We start from the raw sequence: 26,709 nt of genomic DNA, 5'->3' as shown, positions 1-26,709 counted from the left end.
GGCAAGGTGGTTCTACAGCCTACCTTGATATGGTCAAGGCTTTTGATACCATTACCCACTCAGGAATCATAGAAAAACTCACTAAGCTAGGCATCAACCCCTATATCACTAGGTGGGTTGCAAACTGGCTCACAGAAAGAATCCACAGTGTGAAAGTAGCTGACTCCAAGTCAGACTGTTTACCAGTCACAAGTGGAGTCCCACAGGGTTCAGTCCTGGGTCCTCTCCTGTTTGGTATCTACTTCTCTGAAGTCCAGGCCAACGTGAAGGGACTCTGGCTGACAAAGGTCACAGACAATTGCATGTCAGGAGCTATTATTAACTCCCCAGGTGATGTTGACATACTACATAATGGCCTCACAGAGACCAATGATGGGTGCCAGAACCATGGCATTAAGCCAAAAAATGTGTCGTCATCCCCTTTGGGAAAAACCCAGTTCAAATGAATTACCACATTGATGGTAGTCCACTGAACATGGACGGTGTTATAAAAGATCTGGGAACACAGGTTGACAGCAACCTCTCTTTTCATCACCACATTGCCACTGTGGTCAGAACGTCCTTCGATGTGGCACATCCCATTACTAAGGGTTTTGCATCCAGGAAGAAAGAGGTCATTGTCACCCTCTACTCTTCCCTTATTAGGCCAATCATCGAGTACAATGCCCCATTTGGCATGTACCTCACTAGACACCTGCAACAACTGGAGAGGCTGCAAAAATACCTTGCAAAGAGGATCCTAGGCCTTAAACCCTTGTCCTATATGGGCAGACTAAAAAAACTCCAACTATTCTCTCTCTCATATCACCTACTTAGAGGCAATCTCTGCTTGACATACAAAGCCATGTCTGACCCAGCGCTGTTAGAAATGCTACATCTAAAGAAATTCCAATCCCTCCACACCACACGCTCCAGAGACCTCAACCTCATTACCACAATTAACAGAACATGCTGGAGGGACAGGTTTATAACCCAGAAACTGCCCATGCTATGGAATAGACTTCCCACACATGTCAAGCAGAGCACCTCACTGACCCTCTTCAAGAGATAGCTTGATGAGTGGATGGGAAACAGAACATTCACCCCGTGGATAACTCCAGTGGTTCTACTTGACAGAGGCACTGGGAACTAAGGTATGGGTGGCAATATGCCAGGGTAATCCTATGGCTAGGCATGTAAAGGCCCCAGGGCCATTAGTCTAGTTCACACCTATGAGCCTATGAACCTAAGAGAAAAATCTCAGCAACAGCTAGACTATTAAAGGAATTCTCTGATACATTTTTGTTGAAAGACATCAATAAGTATGCGGACTCTAAGTCAGTGTTTTATACTTCCGAGTCACAATTCATACTCAAGAATAGATAAAGTTTTAATTTCTAGTAGCCTAGCTGATTCTTTAACTTATATAAAAGTGATTTCATGTCCTCTTTCAGACCATAATTAAATTACTTTTGATTTATTTGTTTACTCAAACTTTAATGTTCAGATAAAGAGGATCCCAGCTTACATAACAAAGCTAAAAGATTTTAATAACTTTATTTCTACAAAAGTACAAAGTTTTATTGAGCTTAATAACACAAATGATACACTTGAACTATACATTTGGGATGCCCTAAAAGCCTACTTAAATGGCAAAACTATTGATTGGTATAAAAAGAAAAGGAATTCATGTGACAAAAAACTCCAAGATATACAATCTAAATTAGAAAGTTTGAAACTTGATGTTTCAAGAGACATAGATAAAAAAAGATAGAACAAAATAATCTCTCTGAACAATAAATACTTAGAAATATTAAATCATAAAACCATGATTAACATAGAGAAATTTAAATGTATGCATTTTTCTATAAATCCTAGATCTCTGAATATTCTAGCCAATAAAACAAAAAAGGTTAAATAAATTTAACCATATTATGAAATATACCCCCCCCAAAAAAAAAAATAAAGGATGGTCTCTGGAATACATAATATATTAAATGAATTTAGGGATTTTTTTTTAAATAAATCAATCTACTATGACAATAAATGTCAGAGGGGATATTCAATCCTTTATTAATAAAAATACAAAAAAAAGGCTAACAGAAAACAAGTAAATGTAATTAATAGACTGATATCCTTTAAAGTCATTCAGGGTCAAATAATTAAGCTTAAACAAAATAAAGCACCAGCTAACTATGGTATTATCCCTGAAATATATAAAATCTAACATTGTTACATACTCTATTCACCATAGACCAAGATAAAAATATAGTTCCCCCTTCATAGGTTCATAGGTTCATAGGTAGGTACTAGGCTATCTGCCTAGCCCTGAGTGGGGAATGGTGTTAAAGGCTTTCATCACCCCTTTAGATTAGTTCCCTGTGCCTCTGTCCAGCAGGGCCATTGAAGTGATCCATGGGGTAAACTTTCTGTTTCCCATCCACTCGTCAAGGATTCTCTTGAAGAGGGTTAGCGAGGAGCTCTGCCTAATGTAGATTGGAATCTTGTTCCAGAGCATGGGAAGTCTCTGGGACAGGAATCTATCCCTTCAGCACATCCTATTTATTGTTGTGGTGAGGTTTAGATCCCTGGAGCGTGTGGCTCGAGGGGATATGGTTTTCTTTAGTTGGAGCATGTCCATAAATTTTGAGTTGGACATGGACTTGTATGTCAGGCAGATATCACCTCTGAGTAGGCAGTGTGCAACTGAGTACAGCTGGAGTTTCTTCAGTCGAGCTGCATAGGGCATCTGCTTGAGGTCAGTGATCCTCTTGGTGAGGTACTTCTGTGGTCTTTCCAGTTGTTGCAGGTGTCTTGTAAGGTACATCCCAAATGAGGCATTGTACTCTATAATGGGTCAGATGAGTGATGCGTAGAGGGGCCCAATAACCTCTTTCGATCTGGATGGAAACCCTTTTGTGATTAGGTGGGCCACATAGAAGGATCTTCTAACCACTTTGGCAATGTGATTATCAAAGGAGAGGTTACTATCTACTTGGGTCCTCAGATCCCTTATTACATCTTCCGTATTTAGGGGGCAACCACCTATGTGATAGTTTGTGGGTACTTTGTTTTTTCCAAAGGGGATGACTATGCACTTTTTGGCATTTAGCTTGAGGCCATGGTTTTGACACCAGGTGTCTGTCTCAGTGAGACCCTTTTGGAGGATGTCTGTGTCAGCCAGAGAGTCAATTATACCCCTAGTTTGCAGTCGTCTGCGAACTTGGTCAACCATAGTCCTCCTGTGCTTGCCTGTACCTCTTAGAAGTATATGCCGAACAGGAGGGGTCCTAGGACTGAGCCACAGGGAACACCACTTGTAACCGGTTTAGAGTCAGACCTAGCTCCCGCAACTGTTGCCAGTTGGCAACCCATCTCGTGATGTATAGGTTTATGTTCAGGCTGGTGAGCTTGTCTATAATACCTGAGTGGGGAATTGTGTTAAAGGCCTTTTCAAGGTCTAGGTAGGCTGTGTGGACCACCTTTCCCTCATCTATAGCCTTGGTAACTGTCTCAAAGAAGTCCACCAGGTTTAGGAGGCATGATCTGCCCTTAACAAAGCTGAACTGGGTAGAGTCCAGTGTTTGGAGGTTCCCAATGTCTCTGTTAATGAGATCTATGATGATGCCCTCCATAGCTTTGCAGACCAAGCTAGTCAGGCTTAGAGGGCAATAGTTCCTGGGGTCTGTTGTGGCTACACCTTTGTGGAGTGGAATAACCATTGCTGTGCACCACTCTTTGGGCACATAGCCTGTGGAGAGGCTGAGTTTAAACAGTGTGTTTAGGTGAGGGGTTAATTCATCTTTGAGCTTGTGTAGGATGCAGCCTGGGACACCATCTAGTCCCACTGATGCTATGTTTTTGGCTTTAGAGAGGGCTGTTTTAACCTGAGTGCCTGTGATTTCAGGGGCACTACATTCTTCTGGTATAGTTATGGGCCTTTTTGGGGGCGAGAGGGGGTTGAAGTTTGCACTGAACCGGTCTGCCAGGATGTTGGCTATATCGGTAGGTTCAGTGTATTTTGTGCCATTCTGCATGAACTCTGAGCAGAACTGAGAATTCCCACTTAGATTCTTGACATGGCTAAAGAATGCCTTGAGGTTATCTTTGGAGTCCATGGCAATTTTTCTTTCGAAGCTAGCCTTGGATGATTTTGTGAGGGAATGTAGTTTCTTGCTGATACTGATCATGGATGTCTTCCCTTCTTGTGATTTTACTCTTTTCTGTACTAGTTTCCTCCTTCTATTGTATAGCTTGTTTATGGCAGGGGTCCACCACACTGGTTTCTTTTTCTTGGAGGAGTGAGTCTTGGCTTTGTTTGGGATGGCACAATCCATGCATTATTGTAGGCACCCGTAGAGTGCATTAGTAAATGATTTTGCAGCTCGGACAGTGCTATCCTTTAGCATGGGGGCTTTGAAACTTCCCACCTCAGTCTTAAGTAATGTGACATTTGCTTTTGAAAAGTTTTTCACGGTGGTTTCTTTGACCGGGGGTGGTGGCGGAATGTGGATATCCAGAGTGTTTAATTTATGGTCAGATCTAACCAATGAGGGGTTGAGGTCTGGTTTGGAACACCACTCGCCCATGTTGGTAATGACCATGTTCAATATGTTGTCACTTCTGGTGGGGGTGTTGACCAGTTGATCCAGGGCATTTGAGTTTATAAATTTAAGGAAATGTTGGGCAAGGGAGTTTGTACTTGAGTAGTTCTCCCAGCTAATGTTTGGGTAATTGAAATCACCCAATATCAGGGTGTTTGGTAGGACCTTTATGTTTCCCAGTGTTTCCAGGAATGCAGAGTGGGGGTCTTGGGACATGGTGGGTAATCTGTAGCAAGCTATAATTTGAATAGCAGTTTTGCCCATTGTTAGTTGCACGTGGATGATCTCTGAAGCATCGTGCTGTGCCACTATCCTGGAGGTGTGGGTATCCCTGATGAATATGGATACCCCCCCCACCTTTTGTATTTCGGGCTGGGTTTTGTGGCCAAAATGTATGGTATGCATTAAAGCCTGGTAGTGCTGGGGTGCTCTCTTGAACCTTAAATCAGGTTTCTGTTTCTGCACATATATCGATTTTCTCCATACTGAAGAGTACCTCAAGTGCATGCACTTTTTAGGGTTAGACGTCTGGCATTGAGTAGCATTACCCTCAGTTTTTTGTTACTTGTGCTATTTACAGCGGTGGGTTGTCTTTTGAACCTTGCCTAAAATAGGCACAATGGGGGTGGCAAGAGCTTTGGCCAGTATTTGAAAGCCTAAAGGTGACAGGTGCAAGCCATCTCTAGCAAAGCAGCATGGCTTGTCAAGCATGGCATCCCAGGCTGACAGACACTGGATCCCCTTTGAATGACACCAGAAGCTTAGCCAATTGTTAAAATTGATAATTTTTTCTCTATACCGTGATATCATTCTTGGTGAGGGCAGGATGCTACTGAGGGTCAGGGTCATACTAGCCTGGTTACATGATCAAAGAGTTCCTCCATGTCTCTTTTCATGTAGTCCAGGGAGGTACGGCTCACGTCATTCACACCAACATGGACAATGACAGAGTCATATTTATACTTTTCTGGAGTGACCTGAGTGCTTGTGTTATGTGGCGGATCCTGGCACCCGACAAGCAGCTAGCAGTAACCTTCTCCGTGTTCAGTCTAGTGAGTGGGATGTCAGTGTGCCTGACTATAGAGTCACTTATTACTAGTGTGTTGGGTATGTTATTTTGCCTTAAGGGCTATGATTGCATGGCACACTGGTTTTGTGAAGTATGTGTTTCATGGCTTGTGTTGGGGGGTGGAGGTTGCTTGGATGTCTGCTTTGGAGGTCTCTGTTGCTTTTACAGATTTTTATTTAGAGCCTCTTAATATGTTTTTGTGTATTTATGTGTGTTTTTTGCTGGTTCTGGTTTCATAGGTCTATGTGAGACTGGTGGTGTGATGCAAGTAATCCCCTTCTCCTTTTGACTGCTTGGTCCAGTCTTGGGTTGAGAGAGCTTAGCCTCCAGTGTGGCTGTATAATTGCATCTCTTGCATGTATTAGTGTTTCTTGGAAGGAGGAGAGGGTTGTCTGTGTACATGAGGCAATTGTAACATTGCTCAACATGCCCAGATTCACCAGTTGGACTGGAGAGTACACCTGAAACTGCCCTTTGGACGTGCCTGGATAGTTACAGTGAACTGTTTTACTGATTGGCTGGTAAGGTCAAATATTGAGCCTTGTCCTTCTCTACAGTATAGGGGGGTCTAGTGCTAAGGTTTATTAGTGCTTGCTATGAGTTTTGAACAAGTGCCGGAATGAGAAGTGAATGGTTTGAGTGCTTAAGTTGAAAGTTTGTCTAGTTCCAAGAGAAAAATTGAAGAGAAGACTTTGTGGAGCTGGGAATAGCTATACCCTAGATAACCGGCGCTGCCCGGCATGCAAAACTGCAGGAAAATGAAAGAGATCAAAATTATCCCAAAATGTCCAATAAACTACTAATTTCTGGGCTGAAACCACTCATCCAGGGACAGATAGGCTGCCTCATGGAAGTATACTTTTATTTCTCCTATTTTAAAACTTGACAAAGACCCTGCTAAATGTTCATCATATAGACTCATCTCCCTATTAAACACAAATTACAAAATGTTTATGTCCATTTATGCAGATAGACTTAAATATTTTCTACCTAACTTAGTGGATAAAGACCAAACAGGTTTTATAATAAATAAAACTTCATATGATAACATTAAAAGGATAATTACTTTAATTGAATCTGTGAAAAACTTAAACAATAACTTATCTTTAGTTAGCTTAGATGTAAATTGTGCTTTTGATTCAATTAATTGGGAATATTTATTTATTTTATTAGAGGAACTAAATTTTTCTAATAAATTTATTAATCTTATTACTCAACTATATAGTGGTAGTCAAGCTTATATTAAATTGGCTCAAATGTATACCAGAATGTTCATATCTATTATAAAAGGAACCAAACAAGGATGTCCTCTATCTCCTCTTTTGTTCACATTAATTATGGAACCTTGGGCAAATTTAATAAGAGACAATAGAACAATTCAAGATTATAATCTAGGTCTTAATGAAACATCAAAAATTCAAATGATTGCATACAACATATTGATAACTCTTGGTGGTAATAACCCATCATTACAAGAACTCTTTAAAGACATGGAGACATTTAAAAAAATCTCAGGTCTTACATTCAATAACAATAAAACACAAATTCTTTCAGTTGGTCCAAAAAATTATAGTATACACGGTGAATATAAAAAGTTTATAGCTCAATCTCAATCAATAACATATTTAGATATAACTATTATTACTAATATTAAAGATATTTTACAAATAATTTTCAATAAAAGTATAACAACTATAGAAAATCTAATATATAAATGGAACAAAACTCTGTGTTCAATGGATGAAAAACTTTTGATCATAAAGATATTGCTTCCTAAAATCTTATATATAATCCAATCAATATCTATACCCCATCCTACTCAATAATTTAAAAGTTTAATACAATGATTAAGAAAGTCCTACAGCATCCTATTAAACCTAGGATTGTATTAACTTACCATATGTATAGATGGGAAAATGGAGACATTGCATTACCAAATATAGAAATGTACTCAATTTCATCAGTGATTAAAACAATTTCTTATCTCATAGATGTGGAATATTCAGCAAAATGAAAAGAGAATCTAATTATTTTATCTCAAAATTCAAAAAATAAATACAGTTCTTATATGTTAAATTTAGTAAAAAATGCATTTATTTGGAGATTAAAAGATTATTTCTCCAACTACTCCTCTCAAACATTTAAATCTAATTATATAACCGTAATCTTAAAATCTTTTTAAAAATTATATATTTAGGATTAAAATATATGAAAATTGGCTGTTTCTCATTTACCCTATTGCTTATACACGAGGGACTACATTCGCTACAGATTATTCTAAAATGTCTCTATTTAAACAAAAACATTTAATATTCTGGCACCAAATGATGAATAATAATGAATTGAAACCTATTAGCATACTTATGGAAGAACATAAATTTGACACATTACTATGGTTAGATTTGCAAGAAGCCAGAAAATATATTTTAGATAAACTTGATCTAATTCCTTCAACTGCTAAGAAATCAACACCTACATTTTTTCATTATTTGATATTATTAACCCAGCATAATCTTCCAATTAAAAATAGTTTGTCATATATTTATAGGGCAATTAAGCTTGAATTAGAAACACACTCATATAATTATTGGAAAATTTTCTCTGTTACCAATAATTGTATCCCTACAAAGAATGATAAATCAAATGTTCTTCAGTCAGCTAGTAAGACTGCTTCTTCACTTAAATGGAAAATATTCACCTGGTGATTTTTACACAAATTGTTTCTCACTCCATATAACATAAGTAAGATAACTAAGAAAAATATTATCTAATGGAGATGCAATACTGAAATGAATGCAGAGTGGTCTCATATATTTTTGATTGCTTATTTTTAAAGAAATTCTGGGAAGATTTTAATATATTTTTACAAGCAATCTTTACAGATAACTTTTTACTCACTAAATCACTTGTTTTATTCAACACACCAGTTCCAGACTGTGTAAAGAAAAGTAAATATCTTTGCTTTGGTTTATTTTATCTACTACCAGGAAAACAATTACAAACAATTGGAAATCTTCTTCTGTACCTTCATTTCAAGAATTTAAAAATCTTTTTTTGGAAGTATTAAATCCAGATCTAGTAGGAATACAACTTCATATAATTAGTGGAAAAGTATGCATGTGTTATTAGGAAAATAACCAGGTTAATGCTAACATTTTCATATCTACTAATGCAACTATATCACTTGATTGCTATATAGTGAACATTGTTGTATATCGTTTTTGTTATCTTTGTTTTTTTATATCAATGTTTTCTTGTTTTTACCTATTGTACCTTAAAACAGTTCAATTTTTATCAAAATATTTGATCATTTCAGTAATGATTTCAATAAAACTGTTTTAAAAAAATAACTGGAAGTTTGCATCACATAGAGGTTAAATTAATGCACACTGTAACAGTTATCTGATGTGCTATGGAAACCTGATTCTCTCTTGGCTGATCTCATGGACATTATCAGTGGAAACAGTTTGTTATTTGTGTTTTGATTGCTGAAATCTTCCAAAGGCCCACCACATACTTATCTCCAAACCTGGGATTTTTACTGAATTCCTAAAATGCATGTTGTGGCAAATAAATGAACATGCAATGTTCACTGATGACTCAGGACATCTGTGGGCTAACAGTGGTGCTTCATACTAAAGATTTCATTCATATAAGAATCAGAAAACCAATAGAATTCCAAGGAATGGTGCATGTCAGCTCAGTCTTGTAACAATCTCTCAATTACCAGGTTTTCCCTAGTACAGTTGGCATCATCAGAGGCCGTGTACATCACCATGAGAGGATGCTTGACACATCTGCAAACTAGATAATGTCACAAGGACACCCTGTTAGCAAACATGACAGTGTTGCAGATATGCACAGCATATGGGGTGGATGTAGACAAACCTCACAACAGCTGCCTCATCTCCACAGGTTAGTCAACTTAACAATTACCATTAAAAAAATATAAAGGTACCAAAACTGCTTCTGTCTCTTTGCAATTGTCATACTTAAGCAACAGGATATCTCAACAACCATGGTCTAGAGAGGACTTTAGAGTTTAGAGACTGTTATTTTAATGTCGGCTCTGTAAAACCATTAAGTGCAGGTTTATAGAGTGTTACCTTCTAAAATAACATTGTGTGTTGTCTGACTGTAATTGATATAATCAACCAGTGGAAAAATATAATTATTTACCATATTGAAGTCTCATGTCCATTAGATTCTAGCCTTAGTATTAATTTGGCAGATGTACTAAAGAGGGTCTTTCATAATAAGTAGCATCTCATTTATGATCATGTACAGATGCTATGGGAGGGGGAACTTAAGTATAGCTAAGCTTATGGGAGACCTGGCCTTCTTGGTGTGGGTGTTTGGAATACACCCATCAAATCCTTCACTTTTTGACATATCAAAAACAAATTAGGAAAGAAGTAGTATTTTTGGGATGGTGTAAGAGGGATCTGTCACTTCATAGGGACCCTTCTATTCCCCCTTTCTTTCTTTGAGTTGGTTAGATTGCAGGCTGGAGCAAGCAATGGCACGCTGCTCTGGGTTGCATAGCTGGAACTGGGTGTTTTGGTTTAACACTGCTGTTTTTGTAATTTGTTTGCCACCTTAAATGTAAAATGCGTTTAATATTTCCTTTTATTCTAATGTTGTAGTGCAGCCTGGTGTTTTGCCTTGATTTCTGCTTGAATTGTATGTTTTAATAAACTAGTCACATTGGCTATTTGGCCTGGTTTATTGTATTTGGGCAGGGGTATATGGACAGTGTTTTATTTTCAACACTTTTAGGATTGGCCCTTTTTATGTCAAAGTGAAAGGGTTTAGAAAAGACAATAAAGATAAAGCTCATTTATTGAGTTGGTTTCCTCACATCACTGCTATCATGGAACATTACAATATTATAGTAATTCAAAATTTCCCTTATACATAGGAATAACATGTAAGGAAATATGCATTTTGATGGAGAGTATAACTTCGAGATGAATTAAAAACAATTATTTACAAAAGTATTGCCTAACTGAAAACCTAGTCTTCGTATGTGAGACATAGGATTTTCTCAATTAAATCATTGCTTTTATCTGGAATGTTACTTTCTGTGTATATAATGACCTTTGAGATGCAATAATGATATCTATGGGATAAAGTTGCTGCAAGAGTCTGGTCCCTCAATACACTCTCTCTTTCTCTCTCTCTCTCTCTCACACACACACACACACACACACACACACACACACACACACACACACACACACACACACACACACACACACACACAATATTTTTCCTTTTCCTTTGTCAGCACTAGATTTTTGCAGATGTCAGCTTTCTGGTTGTGGACCAAAACTCATATTACAATTTTGATGACATAAAATGCCTCTTACAGCATTTATCATAATATTATTTAATAAAACAGTTTATAAAGTAATGTGTATGTGTGTATATGCATGTGTGTTCATGCATGATTGCATTTACCCACTCGTGTCTCCATTATACCACTAATGCTTCACCCTTTAACTCCAGTATTTATGACTGATAAATACTGCAGAACACAAACCCAGTAACTGATTATTGCTTAATTTTCACTGGGTCTATATTAGAACATTGAAGTTTTAAAACTTCGAATGTTCTAATACCAACCCCTATACAACGAACGCTGAAAATAGCGAAGCTGCAGAACACCGAATTTCTTCCTAGGGAAGGAATTCAGTTGGCCATTTCTGTGGCTTTGCTATTTTCAGCACTGTGGTGGAAAGTTATGGGTCGGGATCAGGTAAGTGTGCGATTGTGTGGACGTGAGGGTTAGAGTGTGAGTTAGGTGAGTTAGGGTTAGGACGTGGGTCAGGTAAGTGTGCGATTGTGTGAACGTGAGGGTTAGGGCGGGGTAGGTGAGTTAGGGTTAGGACACGGGTGATGTGAGTGTGCGATAGTGACGGACCTTAGGGTTAGGGTTTGGGTTAAGGTAAGTGGATAGATAGTAGTGTATGTATACTTTAATGTAGGGTTAAATGTAGGATTTTAAGTGTATGTGTGTGGATGGCTGTTTGTTTGGTGTGCTTGTGTTGTGTGTATGTTTGTCGGAACAGCAAATTTTTTCCCTGGGAAAGCGTTCGCTGAATATGGGTCGATATTAGAACATTCAAAGTTTTAAAACTTTGATGTTCTAATATAGACCCTTTTCACTCACTAGTGAAGGACTTCTTTAGCAATAATACATGGCTGGATGTGGCTAATGTTGGTTTTAGTCAAGGCTGGCACTGCATGATCGTGATGGCAAAGCCCAGGTGGTCAAACAAGTATATTAGCCATTAGTAAATCAGTGGTTTTCTAGACACAAGTGGATTATTGCTATTATACAATTCTTAAAAAAAAATAAATAAATAAATTATATATATATATATATATATATATATATATATATATATATACAGATATATTTAACACACTTTTAAATAATGACATTGAATGGTTTTGCATTCCCTTTTCTATTTCTCTGAAACTCAACAGTGCAAATATTGAAACAAACAAACTGTGATTCTAGTGAAGCTATGGTCAACTGTGAAAGTCGCTGTTACCTAGTAAAACACATTTTGTATCTCACTCCTCCATTGCTTATATATAATAATTCTGAGATTGCTCTACCTTGGACAAAAGGGAATTTTCCAAGTTACAGCAATTTCAGACTTAGTATGTATTAAATGCTCGCAGTACTGAGGATCACACTTACTGTCCTTATACTTATGACAGGAATCCAGTTATTCAACTATGAACTGCCTAAAGTTCTAATGGAAATATAGAAATGATAGCAAATAAATATTGTTTTGCCCAATTAAATCAACATCACTCTAAGTTGTTTTCTCATACAAGAGCAATGGTTCTTTAAAATGCATATCATAGCATGTAGTACATATAATTTGTTGTTTCTTGCCTAGGTCATTTTGACATGTTTATTTACAATTGCCTAAACAAACACAGTAAAAAATGAAACGTTTGTATTCATTACGGAAATTTTGGTTAAATACACCATAGAGAATGCCATTCAAGCAACTATTAAAAGCAGCCAGAAAGGATGATACAGGATACACCCAGCATGGAATGCTGGACTCTAAATGCATTGGACCAATTGCTATTGCAAATCCTATTACGCTGTAAGGTCCCCAGCAAACTGAGAAAAGAGCAAAAACTAGGAACATGATGAAAAACTGTTGTAGTTCATTAGATTTCAGCTTTTGCTTGCTTTGTTTTCTGACCCGAAATTTGACTTCAATGATCATTATCCAAATTTTTGTGTAGCAGAATATTACAATACTGGTACTGACAAAGAAATGTGTGATCTCTATACCAAGGGTGATTGATAGATTGACACTCCGCAGGAAGGTGCACTGGTATATACGTGGATCATAGTGCAACATGTTGTAAAATACCATAGGTAAAAACGTGATGACAGACAATACCCATATAGAGCCAATGCAGGTGTAAGTGTTTTTCTCACTGAACAGCAGATTGTATCTGGAAGCATGGCAAATACAGCAGTATCTATTAATGGCTATTGCTGTAATGTTATAGACAGATGCAATGCAACTCAGACATATAAGGGCAGCACTCAGGCGGCACTGAGTTTCTCCCAATGTCCAACCATTTTGAAAAAGTGCAACTAAAATTGTAGGATAAGGGTATACTGCTACAAGTAAATCAGCCAGAGCCAAGTTGATAACAAAGTAATTTCCTGCAAAAGAAAGAAAGAGATAAATAAAAAATCAGAATTATGACTAAGAAAGAAATAGTGAGAACAAGATGCAGAATGTAGCATTTAGACCAGGTTATTTCATTCCACATATAAAAAAATAGAAACCATGTTTTTGCAGTTGCATATGAAAACCCCTTAATAATGTTTTTTTTTCACATGATCATCATTTTTGTAAAATTATTTATTTTAGAATGTTACTTATATTTTGCCTTGAAGGGAAGACTTTAAGAGCTAAGGTACACGAAGACTCAGCATTTGTAACAGCAACAGCTGATAAATGTTTTCTATGGGGAAAAGGGGATGAAGACAGAGCAGGAAAGTCCATGCACTGCTATCTGTTATGTTGGACATTGTACATATCAGCATGAATTCCCATAAAGAAGGGATCCTGGAGGGTAACTAGCAAACTGTTAAATATATTGTTTCTTCCATGGACCTGTTTCTAGCAATGTCTTTCCTAGCTATGGAAAACTTAAAGGGAAGAAGCACCAACCTGCAACCTGGGATGCAAATTTGAGTATTTTATAATATGGATATTCCATTTTACATAGAATGGGCTTGCTAGATTTCTGATAGCACTGCAGACAAAAGCAGTACATTTGCTACTTTGACTGTAGTTTATATGGACAGACATTTATTAATTTCATAGAGGACATCAAATAATGTTTTATATATGTATTTTAAGATACTATTAGCATGTGTGCAAAGGAGAGATTTTATTAAAAATAGTGCTACTTAAAATGTAAAATAGCAAGTTCAGTGTCAATGTAATTTATTTGTTGTAGCTCAGAAAATGTTATTTTGCATCCTTTTGCCATTTGTTGTGATTTTTAGTCTTAGTTTCATGAGCAATAACTTTAAATTCTTGTAACTATGTATAGAGAGTATCAGTGGACTGTGGCAACTGAGAAATAAGTGATGGAGTACTAGTGCCACTGTGTGGGACTGCAGAGCTGTCAACATACCACAGCAATTTTACTCCTTGTGTATGCTGGTTCAGGTCGTTATGAAGACTGTGAACAGTAGTACTCCAAACATTGATCCTTGTGAAATACCAAAGTCAGGTTTAAACATAAATGATAATGATCTTTGCCATTTTATAGTTAGTATCCTATCTCAAAGATGGGAGAAGCATTTTAAGACTAGTTCATTGCAGTCTATATTTTAGTGGTGGTGGATCAGGATGTTGTGGTTTACCACACAGATGGCACTAGAAAAGTCAAGAAAGGCTACTGTTGCTGTTACTGCTGCAATGTCTCCTTTTTAATATTATGTAATTATATGGTCAATCAGTTTTACTAGGGCAGTCTGTGTGCTGTGACTAGGTTGAAAGTATGTGCATGTTAATTATTTTGTTATTTTTTTAAGAAATTAATGACTTGGGTATGGATGACCCTTCCAAGTATTTCAGAGTTTGGACTGAGGATAGAGAGGGGCTTATAGCTCCTTATCTTTTATTTATTTACATACTTTAAAAGAGATTTAATTATGGTATCTTTCCAAATACCTGGAAAATCACCATCTAGAATAGTTTTCTAGATAATTAGAATAAGTGGATTAACTATGGGCCGGATTCACTAAGGCTTGCACGGAGTCTAAGAGTAGAGTAAGACTCCATGCAGCCAACATGTCCGCCGAGCGATCCAGGAACAGCCGGTAGGGGCGTGCAACTGAGCTCTCCAAACAAGTCCAACTCGGACAGGGCATGGATATGCAAATTACCTCAATTGCAGGTGAAAGCTATGCAAATGAGGTAAATTTGTGATCCGGGAAACCTGAACCTGTCCGAGTAGGAGTAGTGTTATTTGAAGAAATGTACTCAGTTGATAACTGAGTACGGTTCTGCAAATAGCAAAACGGAGCCGTGACAGCTGCAAAAAAAGCATGCATTTACAGGAGGAAGCATGCCAATGACCAAAAATACGGCCATTGGCAATGGGAAGTGATGCAAAATAGAAATAAAAGAACTTTTTTTTTTTCATCCTGATCTCCGGGGTTTAACCATAGCACAGTGCTACGCAAATGTGCTGCTTCCTAAAAACCAGAAAATTAATAATTAAGATCCACAAATGTGGATTTTATAGCTAAAATGAATTTACAATGCAAGTGAATGGTAGGTGGAAGACAACATGGCCACCGAGTAGAGGTTGCTAAGGGGGGAAGCTCAGTCTAAGAGATGTAACCAAGCATTAGTAGGCAATCCTATGCAAATGAGAGTTAGGATAGTGAATCGCAAGTTTACATAGGAAATGAGCAGAGTCAGTGGAGTGTAGGAGTAGGATAAGGGGAGTAACAGAGTAGAAGATAGGTGACATCACGAGGGGGGGTATATATGAAAGGAGTGAAGCTCATTGGAGCAGAGGGTCATGCGTCAGCTGACAATTACATATTATTGAAAGAGGTGTGTCAACAGGTAGGCTAGGTAAAGTCAAGAAATTGAAGGTGTATGCCATGGATAACACCAAACTTTCTTGCTGAGCGTGCATGCGCGCGTGTGCATGCCAGTAAACCCGAGTAAGACAGTGTGTGCGCGTGTTAGCGTGTGTGCGCATGTGTTAGCGTGTGTGCGCATGTGTAAGCTTGAGTAAGCATATGTAAAGCTGTGTAAACAGTTGTAAGTGTGTTTGCACTGGTGTGCATGCGTTTTAACAAGAATAAGCACGTTTTAGTCCATGTAAGCATGTGTGCGCGCGTGTTAGCTGCTGTGCACAGCGCTCCCCCCTGAGGAAACAGAAAGGAAAAAGGAAGCACACCAAATAGTAAGGAAGTTACCAGGGAGTACTAGCAGAGCTAGCAGGTGAAAACAATTAGAATCAGGCAACTACCCAGGCAGAATATTAGCCCAGCCCAGCCCAGCATTTAAAACTCTGCAAACAACAGTCCATTATGTTTCTCTCAAGAGACACTGCAACACTGCAGTAAGCTAATAGAAGTGAAAACTGAAAAAGCTTTACTGAGACAAAAAATGTTAGGGGCTGCCATTGCTGTTATAAGGCAACATATGCAACATGCTGAGGCAGAGGGAGGTGTGCCCAGTATGCTTTGGCCTTGGCAAAGATGCAACGCATAGCACATACACTGGCTCAGTAGGAACTCTGGAAATGATACCTCTCTCTGACCCGCACATATAGTAAAAGAGATGCCTACGTTGACACTACCTGCTTTCAAACATGTATAGGGAGTGTAGTATGTGCATCCAACATAGGCAGCCCTGCATCAACACCTGAGGCATGATTGCCATGTGCTAAGCAATATAAAGCAGTGCTAAACAGCATTTACCACTATGTAGTATATGTAAACAAAATTGCACACACCAACTAGTACAAATGTGGTCAATGTTGAGTAATATTGGCCAACGTGCAGCAATGATGGTTAATATTGAGCAATGTTGGACAAGCTGGGTCTAAGTAGGTCATAGCTGAACAAAAGCCAACATGCTCATAGTTGCTATACTGGCCCTTAAGCAGTCTGGTCTGCTCAGTATGAAAATATAAGTGGTGATGGGCCTCGAACCCAGGATACTGTGCATTATAGTCATAGTACTGAACCACTAAACCATGACAATATTGCAGTGGTTAGCCTGTATGAAGAAATGTTGATAAGTCTATGCAAAGTATTCCATGGAAATCCTGCAGGCACAGCATAATCCCTGTCGAGTTATGACACAAAGGTGAGTCCTGCAGTAAGAATAGAGCCTGACTTTCAACGTACACAGCAGAAATGTTAATACTGGACATGTACACATACATCAACAAATGTAGTGGACCTCAGACAGCAACATACTGAAAGGTCACACTGGGCATGCTCACACACTTGAATACATGAGACAAATGTCAGGCAACAGAACACTGACAGTCTGAACTGGGCATGCTCACACACTTAGGCCATGTTGGAGTACAGCAGTGGGCCACACATATCAGGCAGTTGCATGTGTTAACCCAGGAACCTCTCACTATCCAGCAATCTGCCCTGTGCACACACTTATATGATAACAGACACGTATATAATATAGTGGAACCCTGTCATAATCAAATATGTTCCGCAGATACCCAAGCGGTTCATAGATAGTGGGAAAGCAAAGATGATTAAAACCTGCAAACAGTATCAGAAATAAACATTGTGCATCATGAACATTATCATAGGTTCAGAGGTTGACACTAGGCTATCTGCCCTAGGGCATGTACAAGCATAGCCAGAGTGTGTTTGGCTTCTGCAACCCAGTCAAATCAGAAGACTGTGCCTGTGAATAGTAGGTCACACAAGATAGCCCATTTACGTTTAGTGTATTGTGCCTTTGTCTAGCAGGGACCCAGAAGATATCCCATGGGTAAACATACGATCACCCATCCACTTGTCAATATGTTACCTGTAGGTGGTCAGTGGGTGGCTCTGCCTATGCAAAACTGGGACTACACTCCGCAGTTTGTGGAGCCTTTGGATAATAATCTGTCCCCCCAGCATGTCCTATTAACATCTGTGCTGAGGTATATGTCCCTGGAGTGTGTAGCTCCAAGGGAGTTGGATATCCTGAGGTGGAGCATGTCCATTAATTCTGGGTCAGATATTGCTTTAAACTACAGGCACAAAACACATCCGTGTAGGTGGTAAGTGACTGAGTAGAGCTGGAGTTACTGTATCTGAACTGTGCAGGGCATCCATGTGAATCCCTACATCTGCTTGATGAGTAACATTTGTGGCCATTACAGTTGCTGCAGGTGTCAGGTAAGGTACATCCCAAATGTGGCATAGTAACCAAGCATGGTTGTGATGAGTATAGGGGCACAATGACCACACGTGATCAACATGTGAAACCATGTGGGATATGGTGGGCTATATAGAAGTACTGTCTAACCACTTTGGCAATGTGATTGTCAAAGGTGAGAGTATGAACAGGTCATGTCCCCAAACCTGTAACAACTACTACCGTATGTAATGGATTACTACCTATGTGGTAATGTGTGGGCATGTTATCATTCTCAAAGGGGATGACTATGCAACTAATGGCATGTAGCCATAGGCCATGGCTCAGGCACCAGTCATCCTATCTCTGTGAGACCCTGTATGAGTATGCATGTGCCAGCTGGAGAGTTGATTATGGCACCCAGTTTGCAGTCATCTGCAAACATGGGCAGCCATATCCCTCCTGTGATAGCCTGTACATCACACAAATATATACTGAACAAGAGGGGTCCTAGGAATGAGCCTTGTGGGATGCCATGTGTAACTGGTGTATAGTCAGACATGGCTCCTGCAACACTGAGCATGTGGGTGCTATCCCTGATCCAGGTAGCAATCCATCGTGTGAGATATGTGTCGATATTGATGCCAGTGAGCCTATGCATAATGGCCGAGTGGGGTATTGTGTTGAAGGGTTGTGCAAGGTCCAGGCAGGCTGTGTGGACAACTGTCCCAACACTGATGGACCTGGTAACTGTTTAAAGAATACAACCAGGTCCAACAGGCAAGATCTGCCCACAACAATGCTGTAATGTGTAGGACCCAGTGTCTGTAGGTTTCCCATGTCTATGTGCATGAGTCCCATTACAAAACGCTCCATAGCTTTGCAGAACAGGCTAGTTAGCCTTATAAGCCGATATTGTCTGTGGTCTGTTGTGGCAGTATTCAGTGGAGCGGTACCACTATCGCTGTACGCCATTCCATGGGTACAAATCCTGCAGTAACTCTGATATCGAACAGTGACGCAATCGGAGGGTTACATCTGTCATGAAGGCCGTGTACAACATGGGACACCGTCTGGTCCCATTGATGCTGTGTTGTCCGCTGTGGGGAGGGCAGCACTCACCTGTTTATTCATGATGTCAGGGAGGTTACACTCTGTTGGGATGGACAGTACCTCCTTAGGATGGATGGGGGGAGACATCTGCACTGAACCTGTTTGCCTGGATGTTGGCAATGTCTGTGGGTTCAGGGTATGTTCAGTCAGTATGCAGTAACACACAGCATATCAGTGAGTGTCCAGCCAGGTACCTGAATTAACTGAAGAAGGCCTTGTGAGTGTCCGATCTGTCTGGTGCAATTGTCCGTTAGAAGCAGGCCTGACATAAATGCACGAGTGATTGTAGCTGTCTGCTAGTACAGATCACATATGCCTTTCTTGTCTGGGATTGTGCTCTATCATGTAGTAGCTTCCTCCTTTTGTTGTATAGCGTATTAATGGCCGGGGTCTACCAGACAGGTCCCCTGCCATTGGACGAGTGAGTCCAGGTGTTATTTTGGATAGCACGATCCATGCAGTCCACTAGGTGTCCATAGAATGTGTATGTAAAGGATTCAGCAGTCTGAGCCATACTTACCACTGACCCAGGGTCTCTGAAGGATACCACCGTGGTATGGAGAAGTGTGACATTTGCTTTTGGGAAGTTCACCAAGATTAGCCAGGATGGGTATGGGGACGGGATATGGATGTCCAGTGAGATAAAGTATGTTCTGACCTTACCAATGAAGGGTATATCGCAGGTGTGGAACATAGAGTCCCCATGTTGTTGATGATCATGTCCAAAGTATTGTCCCCTCTTGTGGGTGTGGTGACTGGTTGTGCCATAGCATATAAGTTTACAAATAGTAGCAACTGTTGGGCGAGGGTGTTGGGGCCTGAATACTATCCCCAGTCAATGTGCGGGTATTTGACGTCACCCAATATAACAATGTTTGGGGAGACCGTCATATTGTCCAGTGTTCCCTGGAAAGCCGAGTGTGGTTGCTGAGTTTGGATTGTGGTCTAAGGCAGATTTGCACAATGCTAGGTGCATATGTATGGTTTGTGATGCTATGTGCAGTGCTACCAACCCGGAGGTATGTGTATCTGTGATGTATATGGATACTCCCCCTATTTGTGTTGGCCATTCCGAGTTATTTGGACAGAAAGCATGGTACAAAATATAACCTGGTAGTGCTGGTGTGCATGTGGGAGCCTGAACCATGTGTCTGTTAGTGCACAGATATTGCTATTCTCCATACTGAGGAGATTCCTGAGTGTGCGCAATTTGAGGGTAATACATCTGGTGTTGAGCAGCATTACCCTCAGTGTCATGTACTCTGTAATGTCTATGGAGGTGGGTCTGTCTTTTGAGCCCCACTTAAGTAAGGCAGTATGGTGGCAGCAAGTGCCTTAGCCAGTATTCAAAGGTCCAAGGGTGACAGGTGCAAGCTGTCCATAGGGAAGCTACGTGGCATGTCGAGCATGTCACCCCAGGCTGACAGACAGTGTATCCCCTTTGAATAACACCAATATGTTAGCCAACTGTTAAACGTGATTAGTTTGTTGGTATACTGAGACATCATACTTGGTGAGTGTAAGATGCTAGACAAGGTCAAGGTCATACTGGCCTGGGCTACATGATCAGAGAGTTCCTCTATGTATCATGTCATGTGGTCCAGGGAGGAACGTCTGAGGTTGCATGCACCAGCATGGACAATGATGGAGCCAGTCCTGGACTTGCTTTGGAGTGACCTGAGTGCATGTGTTATGTGGCGGATCCTGGCACCTGAGAGACAGCTCAAAGTGACTATTCCCTTGTTTATCCTGGTGAGTGGGACGTTAGTGTGTCTGACATTAAGTGTCACCTATTACAAGTGTATCAGGTGTATTGTTTAGCCCGATGGGCAGTGACTGTGTGGCACACTGACATTGTGAACTATGTGATATGTGGGTATTGTAGTGGGGTAGCAGTTGTTTGTGTGTCTGCTTTGGAGCTCTCTGCTGCTTAGGCAGAGTGTATGTAGAGCCTCCGAGTATGTGTATGTGTGATAATGTGGTTTGATTGCTGTCACTATTGGTATATGTGAGACTGATATGTGGTGTGTGTGGTCACTTTCACTACCTGATAGACTATGCCAGTCATGGGTTGAGAGAGCTCAGCCTCCTGTATGTCAATATTGTTGCATCTCTCACATATATCTGAGTGTGTTGGGAGGAGGAGAGGGTTGTCTGTTTACATGAGGCAGATGTGACATTGTGTCATAACCACAATATTCACTAGCTGGACTGGAGAGTACACACGAAACTGACCCCTGGACATGCCAGTATATTATGATGACATACTCTGTAGCCTGATCACAAAGGATCGGTAGGGTGTTAAGTGTGTAAAAGAGTATAACCGGGATTAGTGCTCAGGTTTGTTGGTGTTTTGTAAAGAGTAGCTGAGAAGGAGTCCAGACTGAGAATCATGACATGTCCTTCAGCTATGTCATAAATAGTAATGTACACTCATATATGTCCTGAGTCAGGGCCAACTGTACCTTACTGACAATGCCGACATCCTGTCAGACAGGCCCATATATACATACCCACCTCCCACTGACGATAGTCCCTGACATCATACCAGGAGATATCACGTGTAGAATGGCTGACCAGCTCCCCCCAAAGCCAAAAGCATGGCAGCAATTGGTTTACATTGTTTCCCAATATGTGTCATGCATGCACTACAGAACAAACAGACCCTGCACCTGAGCAGTCTGTTCAGCCTCACACACTCCACAGGGTCTGGAACTGTCTAATGTGTTACAGCAACATATGGCACTCCCCACAAGTGTGGGTGCACAACACACCATGGGAAATATAGTCCAGTAAGCCTTTAAAGTCTGATCTGCAAGACCATGGAGTGCATCATGGCTGAAGTCATAAACAGAGCTATTGGAAGCTAACAAACACACAACCCTACCAACTGTGGTATGTTCATGTGCAGATCATGGTTCCCAAACATGCTACACCATTTGCAAGGCAGCCACCCAGGACATACATCACTGAACAGAGCTACACATGTCCCACATAGACTTTGAATAGCTCTTTGTCAACATCACAGACACATGTCGTATCCACAAAACCAACAATCTGTGCATAGATATGTGTTGACATATGAAGGGATGTCAATGTGTCCACAGATAGATCACACAAGGTGAGACTCACAGGGTCCTGTTCAAGCTGTTGATACCTGCCGACCCACATGGATCATTCCTGAGATTACATAAAAGAAAGTGTACACACAATACCATGTCCACTCTGATGATGTCAGTATCCTACAAGTATACCAGGAGAACAGAAGCCACCCAATAAAGCATATAGCACTGTGTTAATACGTATCTCTCTAGTATCATAACATAGTTAAGTAGGGGTTTGAATCCTGCAAACGCTGATTGTGTGTGTGGTAGGTGTATGTGTGTGAGTTCCTTTGAGAGGAGTAGCCTTTTTGGAGACTGGGAAAACACATTAAAAGAGGTACATCCCTCTTTGGAATGTCTGATGATGTCAGCATCCTACAAATATACCAGGAGGACAGATAACATCCAATAAAGCATATAGCATGTTGTGTTAATGCATATCTCTCTAGTATCATAACATAGTTAGGTAGGGGTTTGAATCCTGCAAACACTGACAGTGTGTGTGGGGGATGTGTATATGTGTGTGATTTCCTTTGAGAGGAGTAGCCTTTTTTGGAGACTGGGAAAACACATTATAAGAGGCACATCCCTCTTTGGAATGTCTGATGATGTCAGCATCCTACAAATATATCAGGAGAACAGAAACCACCCAGTGAAGCATATAGCGTGCTGTATTAATGCGTATCTCTGTTGTGTCATAACATAATTAGGTAGGGGTTTGAATCCTACAAACGCTGACAGTGTGTGTGGGGGGATGTGTAAGTATGTGATTTCCTTTGAGAGGAGTACCCTTTTTGGAGACTAGGAAAACACAATAAAAGAGGTACATCCCTCTTTGGAATGTCTGATGATGTCAGCATCCTACAAATATATCAGGAGAAGAGAAGCCACCCAATCCAGCATATAGCGCACCATGTCAATGCGTATCTCTCTAGTATCATAACATAGTTAGGTAGGAGTTTGAATCCTGCAAATGCTGAGTGTGTGTGTGCCACAGATGATCAATGCTGTGTGGCTTTGGCTTTTACTACAGTATGACATATGATTAAAACGGTATGCGCATTGCACACATCGGGTATCTGCATGGCAAATAATTGTGTGTACATGTGACCTCAATCAGTACATAGGTGTGAAACCTGCATACTACATGAATACATTTGTTTCCTTCGACAGATTGTGCTGCTGCTTCTCGGATCATAGGTCACATATGTATGTATGCGACAAGCCCGGCCATGGTAGTGATCCGTGGCCAAGGTCATCTGTGCCACACACACACCCATGACACATACTATAGAGTACTGTGAGTGAGGGTAATTGCCCGGGGTATATGTCAGACAGGTTCATACACAACAACGACTGGCAGTAATGGACAGTCATTATAGGTGTACAACAGCCCTGTGGATATGCATGCAGGTCCCTAATGTGAAACCAAACAATGTTCCGTGCTGAAGCCAAAGTCAACCAGTCCAAAGAAACAAAATACTAAGCAAGAAAAAGACTGGCTCGACACCGCTATGTAAAACTGTTTAATACAAAAGTATTCCAACAATGTAAGCGCTTTCAGGTTCTCCAACCCTTCATCAGACCAATGTGTTATGTGAAACACCAATGGACCCCACAATACCTATGGATATGTGGATACCAAGGGACAGATGACATAACACGTGTCTGTCTGTACACATTGGTACCCAACATACATGTTGAGGGCTACTACCTATGTGGTACTGTCGGGATAGTATGTGTAGTAAATGTGGATGACTATGCCATAGTCGGCTTACTATGATACAGCATGTACTGGACAACAGGTATCTGACTGCATGATACCCTTGTGTAGGATATGCGTCCCATCCAGGGAATGCAGTGTAGGCCAATGCATGCATTTCCAGATGTGGATGGACATATCCCTAGTGTGTTTACATGTACCTAAGAGGGCTATATGCCACACAGGTGTGGTCCCAGGAATGTGTGGTGGTCAGTACCACTGGTTACTGTTATAGTATAGTACCAGAAGGATCCAACTGTTACTGAGTTCCCTACAACTGTGTGTCATTTGTCAGGACATCATCTAATGATTGGTTATAGTCATGCTGTTGAGGTGGTGTATACTACCAGACTGCAGATCATTGACATATATCAACAGTATCACCCACAGCATAGTGTCAACCCATGTCATACACACATGTGTACCCATGTTAGTACATATCTGTAGTAGAATGCATACTGGCCATCGAAAGATACCATGAGATGTTAACAATGTGTACAACAGGGTATGTTGCACATCCCATGTGTCCACTATGCACGTACATGCAGACAGTGCGCACACACCATGTTCACAGATGTACACCTGCTAATTTGTAATGCACACATCACACACGTACTGTCCAGTCACTAACACATGCTGGCGACACTGTACACTTCAGCTAAGTGGCACATGGGCGGACAATACATACTCAGACCTAACGCTGGTGTAAACAATGCTACAATGGCTATCAGAGCTGTGATGCATAATGCCTGCTCAGATATACCTACAAGGATATCATTACACTTTCTTGTTGGCAACTTGTTACTATTGCTACACTGCTATAATGTCACTCTGTGCATCAGAACCATGTTAGCCTATTCCTGCATCAATGTTACAGATGACAGGAGGTGGCACAGGTGTCATCATATGCACAGGGTGTGTTGTTGGTTTGCCAGAGCCCGACATTGACCCATCCAATCGACATGTCTGTATGTGTGTGTGTGTGTGTGTGTGTGTGTGTGTGTGTGTGTGTGTGTGTGTGTGTGTGAGGGACAACAGTACAGCACGGGCCAATGTTGATGTAATGTGTGTGTGTATGTGTGAGCCCTAGTTGTTTGGTTAACGTGTGTGTGTCTGCATGCACACAACTCCACCATGTGGCTGCCATATATGGGCGGTTGTGGGACAGCCACAGCCTGTACCTGCTAGGCCATACAGATCACTGTCTCTGGCCACGGACATGGTACCTGTGCCTGGCAGGGGTGCTACAGGCAGTATCGGGTACCAACCCTGACTGAGTGCTATCATCAGAGGCAGAGTATGATGAGTGGACCCATGTCCCTGCTCGGACTGGCCAGTGCCATGTGTATGTGGTCTAGTAGGATGGTCAATGGACAGGCCTGCCACTATGGAAGTAGCTGTGATCTGTGGTCCGTCCATGATGACTGCCAGCTGATGCTGTTGCTGGCATGTGTCTGCATCAGCTTCCCATCCATCCCGCTCGGTCCTGGCTCATGGCTAACACATTGTGGAGGACATCTAATGTCTCCCTCCAGTGGCTATCAATGACCTCAGTGTAATTCCGGATGGCACCGGCAAGGTCACGGATGCTATCATTGATAGCAGTGTAATGGGTCCTCTGTGCCCTTAGTCCCTGTCGGGTGTCCTGTTCCATACGTGCCTGTGCCTGCATTACAGCCTGGAACATACTGGAGCTTGTAATACCTCTGGGGGCACATCTGCCAGTGGCAATATGACCAGTGGTGCTCCCCTGAGAACCCCTGGACATCTGCCTATGTGGTACCATTCCAGTAATCTGGCTATGGCTGCTGTGAGGGGATGCACGTGCCATGAGTACCACACTCTCCTGGTCAATGCCGACTGTATGCTGTCCCTCAGCTAAGGCCATTGGTGATGAGGGATGTATTGGCAGTATGAGTGTGCGCATAGATGGGGTTGAACTCTGTGTACTGTCGATTGGTGGACCAACAACTGACCTTGTCAGACCTTCCTGTGCCACAATACATGTCTCATCATCTCCACTATTAGTGGCAGTGACATCAGGTTCCCTGTTGCATTCAGACACCCCTAACTCAGCACCTATGGAAGGAAGACAGGAAACACACTTCACAATCTGTACATGATGTTAGCACACATGCACACATGCACACATGCACACATGAACACATGCACACATGCACACATGAACACAAATACACTGCTCACTACAGCACACACACACACACACACACACACACACACACACACACACACACACACACCAGCAATCCAACACATACACAATAGTGGGTGAAGGTGGGTGACAGTATCAGAAGGCATACAGTCACCTCACACGTGTCAGCATGCAGAATATGTGTTGCTCAAGACCATGCAGTGCAAGTGTAGAGGGCCCTATTTAATGACATTATACATGGCTTTGATGTAGTTGTTCAGTGCAAGTATTATCTGCTCTGCAATGTCCTGTGCACCATCACTCAATGGTATACATACCATGGCTGCATGTGTTATCTGTGTGACACATAGATTGCCATGTCTGATTACAGTGTCTGTGTCCATAGCAAATAATAGTGGGCACAGGTGTAGCAAATGCATGCAATGTACAGACATGGGATGAGTGGTGCATGTAGATGTGAAGGAATCCCAGTGCTTGACATGGCCATTT

The 26,709-nt window shown here is 40.9% G+C and overlaps 1 protein-coding gene across 1 annotated transcript in view; it reads right to left on the bottom strand.

Annotated features, from left to right (window-relative positions):
• The window catches only part of LOC122808310 (melatonin receptor type 1C-like), a 154,562-nt gene that overhangs the window by 75,336 nt on the left and 52,517 nt on the right, over nt 1–26,709 (bottom strand). Inside the window, exon 2 of the mRNA XM_044079276.1 lies at nt 12,596–13,366. Within this exon, the coding sequence (XP_043935211.1) occupies nt 12,596–13,366 (771 nt within the window). The remainder of the gene's footprint in view (nt 1–12,595; nt 13,367–26,709) is intronic.

This window comes from Protopterus annectens, chromosome 8.part0 (assembly GCF_019279795.1).
Source record: "Protopterus annectens isolate FY-2018-M chromosome 8.part0, PAN1.0, whole genome shotgun sequence".
In the NCBI taxonomy this organism is placed as follows: domain Eukaryota; kingdom Metazoa; phylum Chordata; order Ceratodontiformes; family Protopteridae; genus Protopterus; species Protopterus annectens.
The sequence above is the reverse complement of the archived record's forward strand: the minus strand, read 5'-3'. Positions and strand labels throughout refer to the sequence as shown.